The sequence below is a fragment of the Electrophorus electricus genome, chromosome 4 (assembly GCF_041902795.1).
Source record: "Electrophorus electricus isolate QZ-2024a chromosome 4, ASM4190279v1, whole genome shotgun sequence".
NCBI classification, from domain to species: domain Eukaryota; kingdom Metazoa; phylum Chordata; class Actinopteri; order Gymnotiformes; family Gymnotidae; genus Electrophorus; species Electrophorus electricus.
Genome location: NC_137500.1, coordinates 7,287,501 through 7,303,745, shown reverse-complemented (window position 1 = coordinate 7,303,745; position 16,245 = coordinate 7,287,501). Strand labels below are relative to the sequence as shown.

The following is a 16,245-nucleotide window of genomic DNA, read 5'->3' as shown; positions in this document are numbered from 1 at the left end:
AAAATGTATGAATGTCGGAAACCGTCTGGTGAAGAGGATGGGTGCTTTCTTCATTTACAATCTGTGTTTAAAGATAGTGAGTTATTCTCCACTAGGGGGTGTATTTCTGCATTATTTCATAATAAACTAATCAAGCAATAACCATATACGAGATAAAGAAAGTCACTATAAAAACATCATAATTATTATGTTACTGATTTACTGATTTTGAACTAGGTATGCTGAAACAGTAACACAGTAAAAGTAATAATTTATTTCCATTGCGTAGATCTTAATGCACTTTTCTGGGGCAGTCTTGATTCTGCACAGGCCTTTATTCTGAAATATTACAAATTTTGTCGATACTTAATTTACAAAGGAAAAATATTCGTTGAACTGAAAGTCTTATGACTTCGTTGTCTGCACCGCTCATCATCTTGTACACAATTTTCATGGTTATTTTCTAATAATCGGTCATTTTGTCATTAGGCTTAATTCCCATTATTTTTCAATTACTAAGGGGCCAAAACGATTTTAAATGGTAGCACAAGCGTAAAACTGCATGAATTCCAAACATTTATTTGGAAACGCTATAACATAAACTGCATTTAATTTTTATTGTAGTTTCCCTTATTATAATGATTTATAATCTGTAATGAGAAATCTGATGTCAATAGTAATTATACACAACAACCCCTTGCATAATTCACACTGATTTAACAAACATAAAATGGCAAACAGCATGGCATCTATAAATAGATATTGTACAAAAAGAAGAAATGTATATTCACAACGATTAAATTATCCGTATAATGATCTCACTCTCTTTAAGTTAATGACAGCATTGTAATTTCAAATAAATTAAAGTCTATAATAAAAGGTACAACATGATACAACGTAAATACCCTGAGAGTGAACAGAATGCCATAATTTTTACAGATCAAAAAAGGTTTCAGAAAACGTGGTGAGAGAAACGTTCGGTCGTTGCCAGATAGGCCTGGATTGCATGCGGGATAAAATATGTCCATTATCAGGAAGAGAGATTTTTTGATAGGACACCGATTTTTACCAGCGTTATAGCATCGAGATTTTATTGGATCTCTGTGTTGTCATTAGGTGTTGGCGGTGAATGGGGTCCTGGTGATATGTCGTGCAGTTTCCTTATGTGCTTCTTAAGATCAAAATTCCTGCAGAAACCTTTCCCGCAAGTCGGACAAGTGAAAGGTTTCTTGTCATTGTGCGTATGCATGTGAAACGTCAAGTTGTACACTTGGTGGAAGGCTTTGTTGCAGATATTGCACTTAAATTGTTTTTCGCCGCTGTGTGTCAATTTATGGTTTTTGTAGTTACCTAAGGGAAAATAATGCGCGTAAGTCGTTTTTTCGTTGATACGCCAGAATTATTTAAAAAATATATAATTTCATATTTTTCCATCAAAAAAAACCTTAAGACACCAAGGGAACAAAATTTGCCATTGCATTGAAAATACCTTTTTGGTGAAATCCCTTGCCACAGAATTCACATACAAAGGGTTTGTAACCTGCATGAATTCGCGCATGGGTGTTGAGAGTTGAGCTTCGATTGAAAGCTTTTCCACATTGGTTGCATTTATGTGGTTTTTCCTGCAGGCAAACACAGTGAAAATTGAGTAATAGCAACAGTTCTTAATAAACGTGCAACCAACACATCATTAAAAAAAACTGAAATGTGTTAACACCTAGGACTTTGGTTATAAAGTGTCCAAACAAAGGTAGGTGGCTAATTAAAGCTGGAGTTGGGTATCACAGAATAATAACGTGTACTAATTTCTGGCAAGAAATCCTTTTACACGACAACACGGTAAATATGTTTTCAAAATAACCGCACATAAAATATATACAAACGTTATTTAGTATATAAAGTATATTTTACTGATTTCCTATTAAAGCAAAATTAAAACTAGTTATGAAACAACAACAAAATTATTATTGTGGTTATAAAATTACATCAATAGTAATATATAATAATAACACACAACGCCATATATTTATATATCAAACACTATTATTATTATTATTATTATTATTATTATGCTGAAGTTTGCATCTTTATTGTACTGTTTTAAGTACATTCTAGCAACAGGAATAAAATACATAATTGTCTGTAGTTGTACCTGAGTATGAATAATTTTATGGCGACATAGCGTGCTTGCTTGCCGAAATCCTTTGCCACATACTTTGCACACGAAAGGTCTAGCTCCTGTGTGTACCGGCATGTGGCGTGTTAGGTTATAGTGTGCATTGAACACCTAGAAAGTGAAACCATATATTATGACAACATGATGGTCATGGTCACTTATTGTGATTATATTACAAATCATTTTCTTACCTTGCCGCACACTTCACAAGTGAATACTTTTGGTTTGGCTTGCGAAGACCCACTGTTTAACTTAGACGAACTCTTAAAGAGTTTCTCAGATAAGATCTGGGCACTTTCCTTCATGTAATGATGCAGTTGGGTTTGAGAAAGCTCCTTAAATGACAACCCGGACGAGTAACTGTCCATAGCGTGGCCAGGTTTACTTTTTTCCGACAAGAAAGTTTTTTGGCGCGATTGGAGAGGAGTGTTTAGGAAGTACGAGGCCATGGGATGAAGATTGACCAAGCCCGGTGGAGGTGGGCAAGCACTCTCCCCACAGTTCAGGTAACATACCGCGCCCATGGCATGGAAAGAGGATTGATTTACCACGCGCGGACGAAAGAGTTTGTATTGTCCGATTGTCGGAGCCGTGTCTTGATGCTCATTTTTATAATTCGCGCCGATACTCACCAGTTTGCTGGCGTTGCATGAAAAAGCCTCAGAGTGATTCGCTTCTGTTCCACCACTCATATGAAGTTTGTGACCTGGCTCATACGACAGTGGCATGAGCGGGATCACGCAGTGCAGCGGAGGACTGACGCGGAGCGCCTGCTTGGGGTCTGCTTTCCCCACGGGAGCGTGGAACAAGTTTGGAAAAGGTATCGACTTTGGTTCGGGTGTCCTGGCCATAATCCTTTCGATCGAAAAAGCAAGCGGTTTGGTGCTGGCGATCATGCTTTCTCCCGCAGTTAGGCTTCCCGATGCCGAAGGGGTGCCGAATATTCCTGCTGAGTGGTACAGCGCACTGTCCATGACTTGAAGGTAACACCTGTTATGTGCTGGGTGTCGGTGCTACTTTTGTAGATAAGTTTGATTCCTCTCACTGACCCGAAAGAAACGACATCATCAAGCGCAGCGCAGTCGACTCAAGCCCCCTTACAGATCCGCTTCCCGTTGGCTTCAAACAATCAGCACTTAAGTCTATCCCGCACTGCTCAGTAGGGCGTGTTTGCCAATAGCACAACTTTAAGCTCACCAATCGCAGACGTTATAAGCAACGGAAAGTAGAGATAACTGTTCGATTTACTTATATCAATCACCACACCTGTTTTTTCCCCTTGAACTTGTCGTCCACTGCTGTGGGTGACTAACTCTAAGAAGCTCTTTATTAGAAAGCTTCTTGTTCAAGTGTAAAGCGTTTGAGAAATCTCAGGTCCCCTTGCGGCTTGCTGTGACATCATTTTAAATCGCTCAAGATGACAGGCTCCCGTTGGGTCAGCTCACGTCTGATGTTTGTCATCGTTTGACATACAAAACAAAACAAAAACAAAACAACAACAACAACAACAACAAAAACCAACAACAAAGCAAAACTAAACTAAACTAAAAAAAATCAACAACATCAAACAACAACAACGAAGTCAATTAAAAAAAACATCACTACACTTGAATGCAGTATTGGCTATGTCAACAGCATATTAAAGAAAAAAATTAAAGAAAAGCAATGTTAATTATTAACAACAATTTCCTGTATTAATCAATGTGAATACCTAAAAGGGAAATACCAACAAATATGTTTTCTAGAATTATTTTAATGACTATTTATAGATTTATCTATAAACTGAATGATCTCATTTTAAATTATTACAAGCCTACAATTACATAGGCGCATAATCTACACATTTCTTGGCAGAAAAAAATTGCAAGCATGTATTATTTCTATTAAATTAGAATCATATTTGAGAGAGTATGTTATGTCGGTAGTACTAGAATGGAATGTAACCACATTTGATTGGCCAACATATGGGATTTTATGAAAAATAAAATAAAACAATACAGGTTGTTTAAGATAAATTAATTTTCATTTCAAATACCTAACACACATGCGTGCATTCAGTGCCATACCAGTGAGAAACACTAGTGGACTGAAAATAATGCCATTGGAGAGAAAAAGAGCGATAGAGAGAAGGGAGAGCGAGAAAGAGCGATAGAGAGAAGCGAGAGAGAGAAAGAGCGATAGAGAGAAGGGAGAGAGAGAAAGAGCGATACAGAGAAGGGAGAGGAGAAAGTGTTTTCCCACGAGAAAATGTAGAAATGAAACATACAGAATAACACTGATATTATGCGTTGGTTTCTTTAAAAAACTTTAATGTTCTGATAGGTTACATCCCCTCCCAGGATAAAACGTTCATTTTTCTCATATAAGTGATTCAATTTGTGAGAACACATAAATATATGTATGGATTTTATTTTTTAAATAATTAAACCATATATATGTCTGTTACGTTAGAATGGTGTTTACATTTTAAAGGGCGCAATTTTACAGCTTCACCAATTTTAACCCTAATGAGGCGGTTAAAGTCGTGGCAGATGGGTATCAGATAGCCTATAATTTAAAGATTTTTCAGTTGATTAGCAGTCACTCCACTCTTGTCGCACGGTGCGCTTCGTGTCAGAATTAAGAAAATCTCTTTAAAACTCTTTTAACGATAACAGCTGATATAGCGTACAGGCTATACAAGAGTGGATGACTTTATAATTTTTCAGCAATGTTTAATTTGATACTCCTGCAATATGGAAAATAAAATGTTATGACAATTTTTCGTGCAGCATTCCTGTGGGTCAAGATATTAAAGTGTTAAAAAATAGTGTAATATTTTAAGATGTTTTTGTGGCACTCCGTTAGGCCCTAAAGCCTTACATACTGTCATCTGCTCTGTCATCTGGATAGTCACAAGCTTATGTCGAGGTTCAGTGACTATTCAAACAGAAAATTACTTCATTTGGCGTCTACGGACATCCAGTTTCTCTTGGTTGTGCAAGCTAAACTGAGTCAAACGTTGACGTGTGAAACAAAAAATGTCTCTATATGTGATTTAAAAATTGTCCTTTGAGTTTATTTAATGTTGATTATTTTGGACAATATATTACTTGGCAGACTAAGTAGCCTGATATTATTTATCGCTAATAATTTAATGCAGGTCAAACTTGTACCCACTGTATTAAAAATATTGAGATCAGTAAACAACAGCCGTAACAGGAACAACTGCCACCTTATAAATGTGTAGCCTGCGCAAATATTACTACGCCAGTTTATTCCATTAGGTCTGTAGTATGCAAATGTATTACAGCCAGTTTGACTGCAGTGTTTAAACGTGTTCAGTTTTCATTCAAATGAAGATAGGAATAGGCTGAGGAGCGTGGAGTGTCCTCGTGAGCATGAGTCGCATTCTAACATAAGCAGAATTATTATCACTATATATCCTCATGAATTCCACTAATAGCTCAAGATCATTTTATTGTCATCTCACAGGCTATGAAGCTGATAATTTGGCCCATGTTGATAAGCCAACATTCTTATTGCAAAGGACAACTGACACGAAGCTTCATCTTAATGGACAGATGGACGGTAGGCGGAGGGCGGATGATGCTCATTTCTCGAGTCTTTGAAAAGTAATCTCCGTTCAGCAAAAGTGTTCTGTTAAAACTCTTGATTTTCTCTGAGTGGTAAATTGACTCTGTAGGCTAACTTGTTCATTTCAGGTTGACAATGTGAGAAAAAAAAAAACGAAACTATATGCTACCAACTGCATTTCATGACCACATTTGGAAAATACGCATAATAATGCCTTACACTCTTGTAAACAACTTAGCACGTGAGAAAAAACAAACCTATAACACCATGTTGCGTTACATCATTACATACATGTTTTAAAAACCGTTAATTATCCTCATCCAAAGTCTCAAGCCATTGTCTCTTTCTTACTTTCGTCGAATTGGAACCGGTTACATTACCAGATGGTCTATTATTTAAAATACTATTGTGATCATCTTATTGTAGCATATTGCTATAATAAAGTGTTAGTCACTTAATAGTGTTTCTTTTGTTCCTTGATATTTAACATTTATTAAGAATTTATTTTAAAATAACGGTTTCTATTTGCATAATTTCATGGAGTAATATTATGGTGCTCTTCATTGGTTAGTGCACAAGAATTTACCAATACATGCATTTACTTGCATTGCAGAACCTAATAAATAAGTAACTACAGATATTAACATTAAAGAACTTTTAATTATAACACATTAAAGACACCTCTGCAAACTCAGGTGCACAAAGACAATACAAAATATAACCTACATATATTCTCAAAATTCAGTCACTTATTTGTAGTAGAACATAGCTAGATAACAACATACAATAATATACACAATGCACATAACTTATTTTTACTTCAATGATAGAATTTAAATCCATAGCCATCAAGTGGAATGTCACCACTTACATTATTAAACAAACTAGCACAACTAGCATCTAATCTTTGTTTCAGACTTTTAGCCTTCATGTAGGCCTGCCAAAAATACAGCCACATTCCAGAGGGTGCATAAGAATTTTTTTTACATATGGTCTATTTTCATTTGGTTGGTGTCCTTTTTAAGGTTTATGCCCTCATCATCTCAAACATTCATAGTTAAAAACAGTTTTGTTGGAGGTTAATTCACCATATCACTGGACAAATGAAGTACAACAAAATTACAGTGATCTGAATTGCCTGCAGGTGGTCATTGAACTATACTGTACAAACATACTGTGGTGATACCTATATCTAGATTTTATGTAGGAGGGCTGGAGCTTTAAGTCAAATCAGGTCTATATCTTGTCCTGATAAAGCAATTTATTTAAACAGTTAATACAATCCAGAGTCCAGATAAATTTGACCATGGGCACCCGATGTTGTCTTTCTGATTATAAACTGAAATTAACCCTCCTCTTCATCACTGTCTCTCATGCTGATACCCTGAAGTCCATCTCCTGCTGACACAGCTGCTGTGGCCTCCTCGATGGTGAGCCGGTTGTAAATAGTTTCATAGTTTTTGTTGTTTAATGTACTGTCTAGGACACCTTGTAGCCTGAAGTCTCGATAGGACTTCTGCAAAATGACAAACATTTAGAAATAGCAGTCAGTGCTGTCAGAGCTGTTTATGATAGGGGTTTTGTGACAAAAACAAACAAACAAACAAAAAAGGATTGCATTGGTGTCACCTTTACTATCTTGATGAGGGTTTTTAGTTGATACACATGGAGCTGCAGGTCCAGTCTGTCAGTGAGCCAAACACACACTGCCTTCATGGAAGTATTGTACCATTGCTGTGAATATAAGAAAGAAGAAATACAAAAATAACACTTTTACCTCAGAGAAGAGGAAAAAAAAAACAAAAAAAAAACATAAAACAAAACAAAAACAACTGACAAATATCTATTCTTTTATATCAAAATTATATAAGATAAGAATAACAGTAGATTTATGAATACAGTTTAATTATTTATTTATTAACTAATTTTAACAATGTCTTATTAAATGCTAAACTTTTTTGAAATACAAAAGCAGTTAAGAAGATTCCAAATGAAGATCAAAAGAAGATTTTAAAAAATCAAAGTGAAAAACAAAAACAATGTATTGTTGACAATGTTGTATTATGAAGACATGTTAAATTGCATACTGAAGTCCATACTGGATAGGGCGACTACACTGGTGTGACACAAGGATGTGTTCCAAATCCTACTCCTGAGCAACTCTTTTTACATACACGACTATATTCCCACATACAGGACCCAACACTATAGTCCAATTTGCTGGAGGAAGTTACCTGGAGGAAGCAGAAGGCCTAGCACAGTGATGCCAGGACAAAAACCTGCTACTAAAAAATTAGCAAAACAAAAGAACTTGTGGTGGACTTTGTAGACAAGCAGAATAGGAGCTACAAACTCCTCACTATCAAAGGAATGCTGCTAGAGAAAGTAAGCGATTTAAAATATCTAGGTGTTAATACTTCAATGGATTTGACAAGCTCACATCACATGGGGAAACCAGTAAGGCAAAACATTTTCCGCAGATTGATGAAATATGAACCAACCCCCAAATCCTCACAATCTTTTATCATTGCACTACAGAGAGCATGCTGACAGGAAACATCATTGCCTGGTTTGGAAACAGCACTAGGCATGACCGTAAGGCCTTGCAAAGGATTGTGCGGTCTACTGAACATACCACAGGAGGAGCTCTCCCACAGTTACAGGAGACTTAAACCAGGCACTGCAGGAACAAGGCCAGGAGGATCATCAGAGACACCATAACCATAGACCGTTCTCTGATGCTAGCAGGAAAATGCTATTGCATCTTGAGACGAAACATGAAGGGTTGTAAGAGGGGTTATTTTCCACCGACAGTTCGACTTTTTATGCAGTAACCACAGACAAAATGTTTCTGCCCCCCCACCCCCCCAAACACACACACAATAGCACTTGTGATGCATCAGATACTTCAGCCTCTCAATTCTTGTTCCAATCATTTGCAGACCCTGATGCACATTTTCTTTTGCAAATTTGTCTTATTCTGAACACGGACGACAATAGTGTGTTGCATATAGAAACTTGTTAATTTGGGGTATTTTGTTGCTTAGTTTTGTCCACTGATCTGGAGCCTGCAACTGAGCTTTTTGCTGTGAGCAATGTACAGTGCCATGTTTTCCCCATGGGACAAATCTGAAACCTGAAATTAAATTTAAGAATTAATCCTTCATCACAGTGATGATTTTATTAGGGTGCGCTTACGAGTAAACATTTGAGATTAGAACAAGATAATAATAACACGTATCCAAATTTTTTCATAGGATGAATATAATGCGTTTCATATGAACAATTATTTCGTAAACAATCCATTAATTAATTAGATTGTAAACAATCCATCCATTAATATTATGATCCTTAATAAAAGGGAAGTATTTTTGTTTTTTACCTATTTAGTCATAATGAGTACCTGCATGATAATGATCTGGAAGGCTACGTGTGCCTCCTCTGAAGCTTATGAAGCCTGTCCCTGTATTCATTCATACTGCTTACCGCAGACGTCTTTGGGCCTTCACAGAGTACTGCTAAACCTTTGACATGTAGAGCCCTGACTGGTCAGTGTGATGCAAGGTGTCAAGGGCCAGAAAGACCCTGCTGTCCTAAGTGAGAACAAGCAATTATGCTGGGATTTATTTGTGTGTTTTAATAGGTGCATTCTCAGGAGAATAATGAAGATCTTAAAATGCCAGCACCTACACATGCCCTGTATAACAAGGTCACTGCACTGGATTTTCACTATGTGTAATAAAATAATTACATTTATAGGTACTCAATGATTACAGAGCTATTTAGATTAAAGAGCTATCTCTCCAGTGAACATTTGGTAAGATGAAATGTTTTCACAAAGCTGCTAGTTGGCTGCATGTGTCTATAGGTCATGACATCTCTAAACAAACAGCAGAAGAACATCACTGTATGATAGGCTCTACAGTCTGATCCAGTGGGACTGTACTGAGTTTTAGTCAAAGTGAATCTTGTGGCAAACTAATGTACACATAAAACCTTCTGATACTGGCTTTAGGTTAATCTATCTGTAGTGATTACTCACATTATATTAAAATACAAAAGATTTTTCACTCTAATAATTTTTTTTAATATTTATGCCATTCATTGTCTTTTTCGTAATTCATAGCCTTTGTGGATTTTATAAGTACTCTGTCTGAAAAGGAAAACATCTGAAAATTTGGTATAACCAGTGTAGGATAAAACACTCCCAGGCCCAGAAAGCAGGTCAGTTTGTGAACTGCCACTGCCACCACTACCAGAATTCAATGTGTTAAATCCCAATACCACACACCAACACAAATGGCTAAACTCACTAAAAAACACAGTAATAGTGGTATCCATGTTTCTCTCTTTTTGGCTATTCCTAACTGGGGCTTTCTACTACATATGGCATAAAAACTGATTTTCTCTTTTTGCTGTTTCATAGTCACACAAACAGTGATGTTTCTGCTTGTGAAAATGTAATGAGACAATTATTTAGGTTTATCCTTCCCTTAAATACATTTCCTTTGAGCTCCCCAGCAGCCACTAAAGCATAAATGATTCTGAACACTGCTAGCCCTCATTTCTGAAGTAATCAGAAATTCTGCCTCCTAGACTTAATTGAATGCAGACAAAATAGATAGCAGAGATTCTCCTTAATTGAAACATTTAGCCAGGAGACAGCAAGGTGAGGAGCCTCTAATTTCTGCAGGTTAGGGGTAACAAGCTGCATTTTTCCATATTACTTTCATTCAGACACGAACACATTACAGAACATTTCCTTCCTGTGTAGCTGTAATCACCCACTTAAGTGTCCTCTTGTCTTCATCATTAAGGAGGCAGTGAAGGGTATCTATAGCACCTGTGACCAGGCTGGGGGCTGTGCTGTCTTGCCACACAGACCTCATCACACTCTTAATCATCTGATTTGCTGCTGCCCACAAGGGCATGCACAGTCTCGTTTTCACAGGTATCTCGTTGTAGATCAACACAATGGCTCTGATATCCATATATTTCCTCTCACTCAGACTCGCTGATTTAGTCGAAGGCAGAACCTTGTATTGAATATCAATCCATCCATACAAGGAAAAAAAAAGAAAACACAAACAAATAAGAATACAAGCATGCGGACCAATTCACAAGCACTCTGTGGCTCACATCCCGTTTGATGAGGAAGCGTCTGTGGTGACACAGTGAGACCTCAGCCTCAGCTCTCTCTCCGTGTGCATGACTGGGTGTGTGAGGGACGCATTAGGGAGTGTAGGGAGGGTGTGCAAGGCACATTAAGCGCGCTGCCTGCCTGTCTCCTCACTGCCGCTCTCCGACCCCAGCGCAGGTCTACCAAATAAAGAGAAGAGCCCCAAACACAGCATCTCTCCAATCTGGCCCTGCACACAAAGTTTTCAAACACAATCTAGGCGTGCTGAGACTGGGTGCTGTGTGTGTGTGTGCATGCGTGCACGCGTATGTGTTTCTACATTTTGTCTTTTTTGTTCAGTTGTCAATATATAAACAAGTGTTTGTCTTCCTATTGTTCCAGAATAATATGTATTTTACTGAAAGGTCAAAATATATACAATATTAAGACAGAATAGTGTTTCAGACAGACTCACATAAAAATTAATGTGCAAACACATACATACACACACACACACACACACACACACACACACACACACACACACACACACACACACACACACACACACACACACACACACACACACACACACACACACACACACACACACACACACACACCCTCCCCACCCTTTGGTATAAACAGGTCAATGAGAGCCCAGAGTGAGTGCTCAAACACTGGAAATGGTCACAATGGGGTAATGAGTGCTCTTAGAGAGGCCTCATTGCCTCTTCCACCAAAAACTTTCCACACCTCCTAACACCTCCCACTCACTGTGTTCTTCCACACAGAATAGAGGGGAAAGGGGCCAGGAGCAGGAGGCCAGATGGAGAGAGAGAGAGAGAGAGAGAGAGAGAGAGAGAGAGAGAGAGAGAGAGAGAAGAAGGGAAAGAGAGAATCAGACAGAGACACAAAGTGCTGTGGACAGACAAAGAGAGGAGAAGACTAAATAGAATTAGGATAAGACACTGAGTTTATCCTACATAAACTTACAAGATTCCAAAAGAAAATAAATGTGCAAAAGACAATTTTATGATATTAATTTGTTTTTATGGACTTTCTGTTGCTCCTCTGATGTCACGTAGAATAAAACAATTCATACAATGAACACTGAAATTACTCCAACGGAGAAAGACCATTTACTCCTTTTCAGGGTGTGCAAGAGCTAAAAGACTCTGTTGGAAGAAAGTACAGTTACTCTTACAGGTAAAGTAGAAAGCAGTAGCTTAAGTGATGTGTTTATGTACTGGCATGCTCTGTAAGACCACAGTAATTCAAAGCCAAATGGGAATTACTGAACTGAATATCTCAAACAAACATTGAGTAGCCATTACATAGCCTTACAACTGAGGTAGCAAACTTCAAACACCATAGATATAATAATTACACATATATTTCCACAAAAATAAGCAGTGTGTAAGTGAATAACAAGTACAGAAAGCATCACTTTAACTACAATGCTGAGGCTATGTATGGTTGTGCAGTCACTTACATCAAAGATTTTCTCTGTGTACATCTCATCATTCACGCAGTCTCTGAGAATGTCCTGGTTTTGCCGCACAAATGTAATGTACGTATCTGCTAGATCCATTCCAGGCTTCTGAGAGAGAGAGAGAGACACACAAAAAAATTTGTTATTTTTGAGGTGACTAATAAAATTACCATTCAGGTATGCATCACTGCATACCTAAATACTGGGAAGAGAATGTCATCTTATCTTGACATGTCTTATAGAAAAAGAAGGTAAAAAAAACCTAACTTGTCATAAAAATATTTAAGTATCTCAGTTTTAAACAATATTAGATTGATATGCTCCAGAACCACAATCAACGTAATCTTCTCAGTTTACCTAGGCAAAAAACCCCCCAAAAAAACAAAAACACATTTCTGTTCACACAGGGAGAACAAGAAGAGAAAAATGCTCCACGACTATTGTAATTGCTGTGACACTTTTCACACCCATTTCTCAAGGGGTGACAGCCTTGGGGCAGAGCAGGGCTGTTTAGTCCTGGTCCACTTCCTGCTGCTCCTCCTTGGCTGCCTCGGTACACTCAGGAACACTGCACTTGTCTAAGGTGAAGTGGAAATTCCCTCCCAGACCTTCAGTAGAGAATGGAGGGAAAACCAGACACCGGAGAGAATGGAGGAACAAGCAGACACCGAAGAGCCATCCTGTACTTCTCAGGTGATTGACAACACAGAGGCGTGGCAGCTGGAATGTTCATGTGACATTAAGAACGTGCTCCAATAAGAGGTCTGGGACACTGAGGCTGCAGAGAGCGCACCAGCAAACCTCCGCCAGTAATCAAATTTGACATAGGTAAGAATGGCTCCACATACTTTAGAGCTCTTTGAAGTCCTTTGTGACCTGTAAACTCTGACGCAAGTTAAATGTGCTGGTGTGCGCACACACACACATACTTATCAACCCCTCCCCACTTAACACCCCCCCCCCCCCACACACACACACAACCCGCTGGCAAACCCACATGTTCGTTATTGCAGAATCACAAACAACCCAACACGAGAAGCTGCAGCAATGTTTTAGCCACAACAGCCTGGAACAATGAGAGAGCAGGCAGGGCCATGCGGGGGTGCAAGGCGCCAAGAGTGTGTGTGACTGAATCACTAGAGAGGTGTGGGACAGTGCGATTAAGGCCAGGTTAATGACTGGTTAAGCTGAGGGGATAAGCGATGGGGACGGGAAACAGACAGAAAGGGAAGGAGAGACAAACAGGCAGTAATTACACAGAGCGGCTGCTCTGGCTTCCTGCCACTGCCTCATTCACTGCCCAGGTGCAGGTGTATAAAATGCGTGTGAGAGCAGGAGTCTGTGTCTGTGTGTGTGTGTGTGTGTGTGTGTGTGTGTGTTTGTATATGTGAGAAAGAGAGTGAAAGAAGTATATGTGAAGTGTTTGGATTGCAGGTCTGAGAATCTGCAAGAAGGTTTGGAGTAAATAGTTTTTGGGGTATATAGGTAGAATGCTAATGCATATGAGAGCTAGTGTTAAATCAAAGCATGTGATTGCGAGGGTGTGAATGTGCGACGAAATGTATTTAAAGGAGCTACCAGCAGGGCTTGCCTTGCCAAAATACCCCAACCCTTGAATGGCAGCCTTTACAAAGGAGCAGGAAAGCTTAACCTTTCGTGACAAGGGCCCAGAAATGTTCAGTGCCAAAGGCTAGACTCCAGCCTGGCTCTCCTGACCTCTCTCCCTTCCAGCAGAGCTGTGAAATGGGCTTACAAGGTGCTGTGTTCCCTGCACACAAAAGCACAAGGTGGAGGTTACATTCTAATTTAACAGAAAGAAGGGCTCGAGGATCTGATGCCAAGAGCACATGTAGATCGGGCTGTGGGGCTTACTGAACAGTGGGACACAACAACAACAACAACAACAACAACAACAACAACAACATACCCTGCTTTCTTATTTTACACACACACAACCACCCACCCACCCACACACTGGGGACCAAACGTCTCTATTAACGATTAATGAAAATAGTGGAAAATGGAAAAAATGCTTCTATTCTTGCATTTTGCCCAAATTCTGCATAATTTTCATTACAAATAAGATGTTCAGCATAATTTGAGTGAAAAGTTGTATCTTTGAAAAACACACATTTTAGAATTTATTATTTGACATTTGCTGAAATGACACTTGAGCTGGCATGGACCCCAGATGCTGTCTGCATAATTTGATGATCCATGTTATCCCAGCATGGTGCAGAATATTCCAAAGAGCATCCTGTGATATTTCTGAATATTTAGATTTCTCTGTCTTTAAGTAGCCCCATAAATGCTTGATGGGGTTTACATTATGTGTCTTCAAATATTTGTTGCAAAGCTCTGAGGTGTGTTTTGGGCCATTATCCTGCTGCAGTATGAATACTTCTCAACAAAGATCCAATCCAGAGGGTATAGCATATCTCTGAAATATGGAATAGTACCTCTAATATGGGGTGTAGTTGATTTAGTGCAAGTGCACAACTACAGAGTAGGCAAAACACACCAGACTTGAATATTCCCACCACCATATGCATAAATGTTTGTTTGATACACTGCAGTATCATTGATTCTTCTTTTCTTCTCCTTATGTAAACTGTTCTGCTACTGCCTTAAATCTCAAACTTGAATTCATCAGTAAATAGGACTTTCTCCAGTCATTAATTATTAAATATTTGCATGTTTAGGCCCATGCAAAGGTTTGTTTGCCTTCATGAGAAGTGGTTAAGAGACTGCTACTTGAGACGATTACTATCCATCCTTCTTTTGACTGTAGCTTTGTTGACCACTTGCTCTTTATTCAGCACATTCTGTATTTGTGCAGAAGTTGCTGTTCTATCTCTCAGTAAACAAAGCTTTACTGGTCTTCTGATTGATAACTTTTAGTCTGCTTGATCATTTGGACACAAATTAACCAGTTTTGGAAGTGTCCCTGCCCCTGTAGAAATCTTCAGTTTAGCCATGATTTAATCATGAGAAAGTCTTTCTTTGTTTACAACTATCTGAAACATTCACTTAATTCTGATGCCATATTTCCCACCATCGCAATGCTATTTGATATAAAATTATTTGCCGAAAACCCGAAGTGCTGCTGTACTTATAATAGGTGGACAATGGCTGCATTTTTATTAACTTAAATTAACTTCTGAGTAGATTAAATTCACTAGAGTGTTGGCTTAACGTACTTCAATGGAAAGGACAAGACTCGAAACAATCTGATCTTTTGTACTATGGAACTGACATGGTCAATTTCACAAAGCGATTGCAGAGCTGATGAAGGACCTCTATCCAAAACATCTGGTTTCTCTGGAGACCCAGGATACTTCACTACAATTTTGAATATCTCTACAACTCTACTTACTACAATACACTGCAGTTACTCACCTGGAATCCTCTTTGAATTCCAGGAAGTTCAGGATCCAGCTACACTGAGAACTGTTCAGACCTAGAGCACGTAGCCTCATGTCAAGGTTTGATGAGACAATGGTGTTGAATGCTGAGCTGTAATCCACAAACAGCATTTTCATGTATGTGTTCCTTTTGTCTAAATGTGAAAGGGCACTGTGCAGTGCTAGGGCTATGGCATCATCAGTGGGTCTGTTCTGTCTGTAGGCAACTTTTAAGGAATCCATGGTGGCAGGTGCAGATGAATTCTCTAACCAGCCTCCCAAAACACTTGCTAATGATGGAGGTTAGAGATGCAGGGTACCAGTCATTCAGGTTATGGTGTTGGTCTTTGGTCCTGGAACAATAGTGGCAGGTTTGAAACACATTGGAACCACAAACAGGGAAAGCAAGAGGTTGAAAATGTCAGTAAATACTCCAGCTAACTGATCTGGGAATTCTTTAAACACATGTCCGGGAATGCCATCTGGACCAGATACT

The 16,245-nt window shown here is 38.6% G+C and overlaps 2 protein-coding genes across 4 annotated transcripts in view; both read right to left on the bottom strand.

Moving 5' to 3' along the window:
• Positions 1-157: 157 nt before the first annotated feature.
• fezf1 (FEZ family zinc finger 1) lies at positions 158-3,749 on the bottom strand. The gene is made up of 4 exons (XM_027018401.3): positions 2,347-3,749; positions 2,132-2,266; positions 1,469-1,601; positions 158-1,329 (listed from the first exon to the last, which is right to left on the bottom strand). The coding sequence occupies exons 1-4, from the start codon at positions 3,127-3,129 to the stop codon at positions 1,070-1,072; spliced, it is 1,311 nt and encodes a 436-aa protein (XP_026874202.1). The 5' UTR covers positions 3,130-3,749; the 3' UTR covers positions 158-1,069.
• Positions 3,750-6,377: 2,628 nt separating this feature from the next.
• The window catches only part of cadps2 (Ca++-dependent secretion activator 2), a 116,916-nt gene continuing 107,048 nt past the window's right edge, over positions 6,378-16,245 (bottom strand). For all 3 annotated transcript variants that reach the window (XM_081712060.1, XM_035523759.2, XM_035523761.2), the window contains 3 exons: positions 12,346-12,453; positions 7,361-7,465; positions 6,378-7,247 (listed from right to left, as the gene is read on the bottom strand). In XM_081712060.1, the coding sequence (XP_081568186.1) occupies positions 7,077-7,247; positions 7,361-7,465; positions 12,346-12,453 (384 nt within the window). In that variant the 3' untranslated portion in view covers positions 6,378-7,076. The remainder of the gene's footprint in view (positions 7,248-7,360; positions 7,466-12,345; positions 12,454-16,245) is intronic.

Excerpts from the sequence above, each read along its gene's own strand:
- fezf1 (XM_027018401.3), bottom strand. The coding sequence starts at position 3,129 with ATGGACAGTGCGCTGTACCACTCAGCAGGAATATTCGGCACCCCTTCG. Across the intron at positions 2,267-2,346 it reads CTTGTGAAGTGTGCGGCAAG|GTGTTCAATGCACACTATAA; the intron begins GTAAGAAAATGA and ends TTCACTTTCTAG. Across the intron at positions 1,602-2,131 it reads ATAAAATTATTCATACTCAG|GAAAAACCACATAAATGCAA; the intron begins GTACAACTACAG and ends GTTTGCCTGCAG.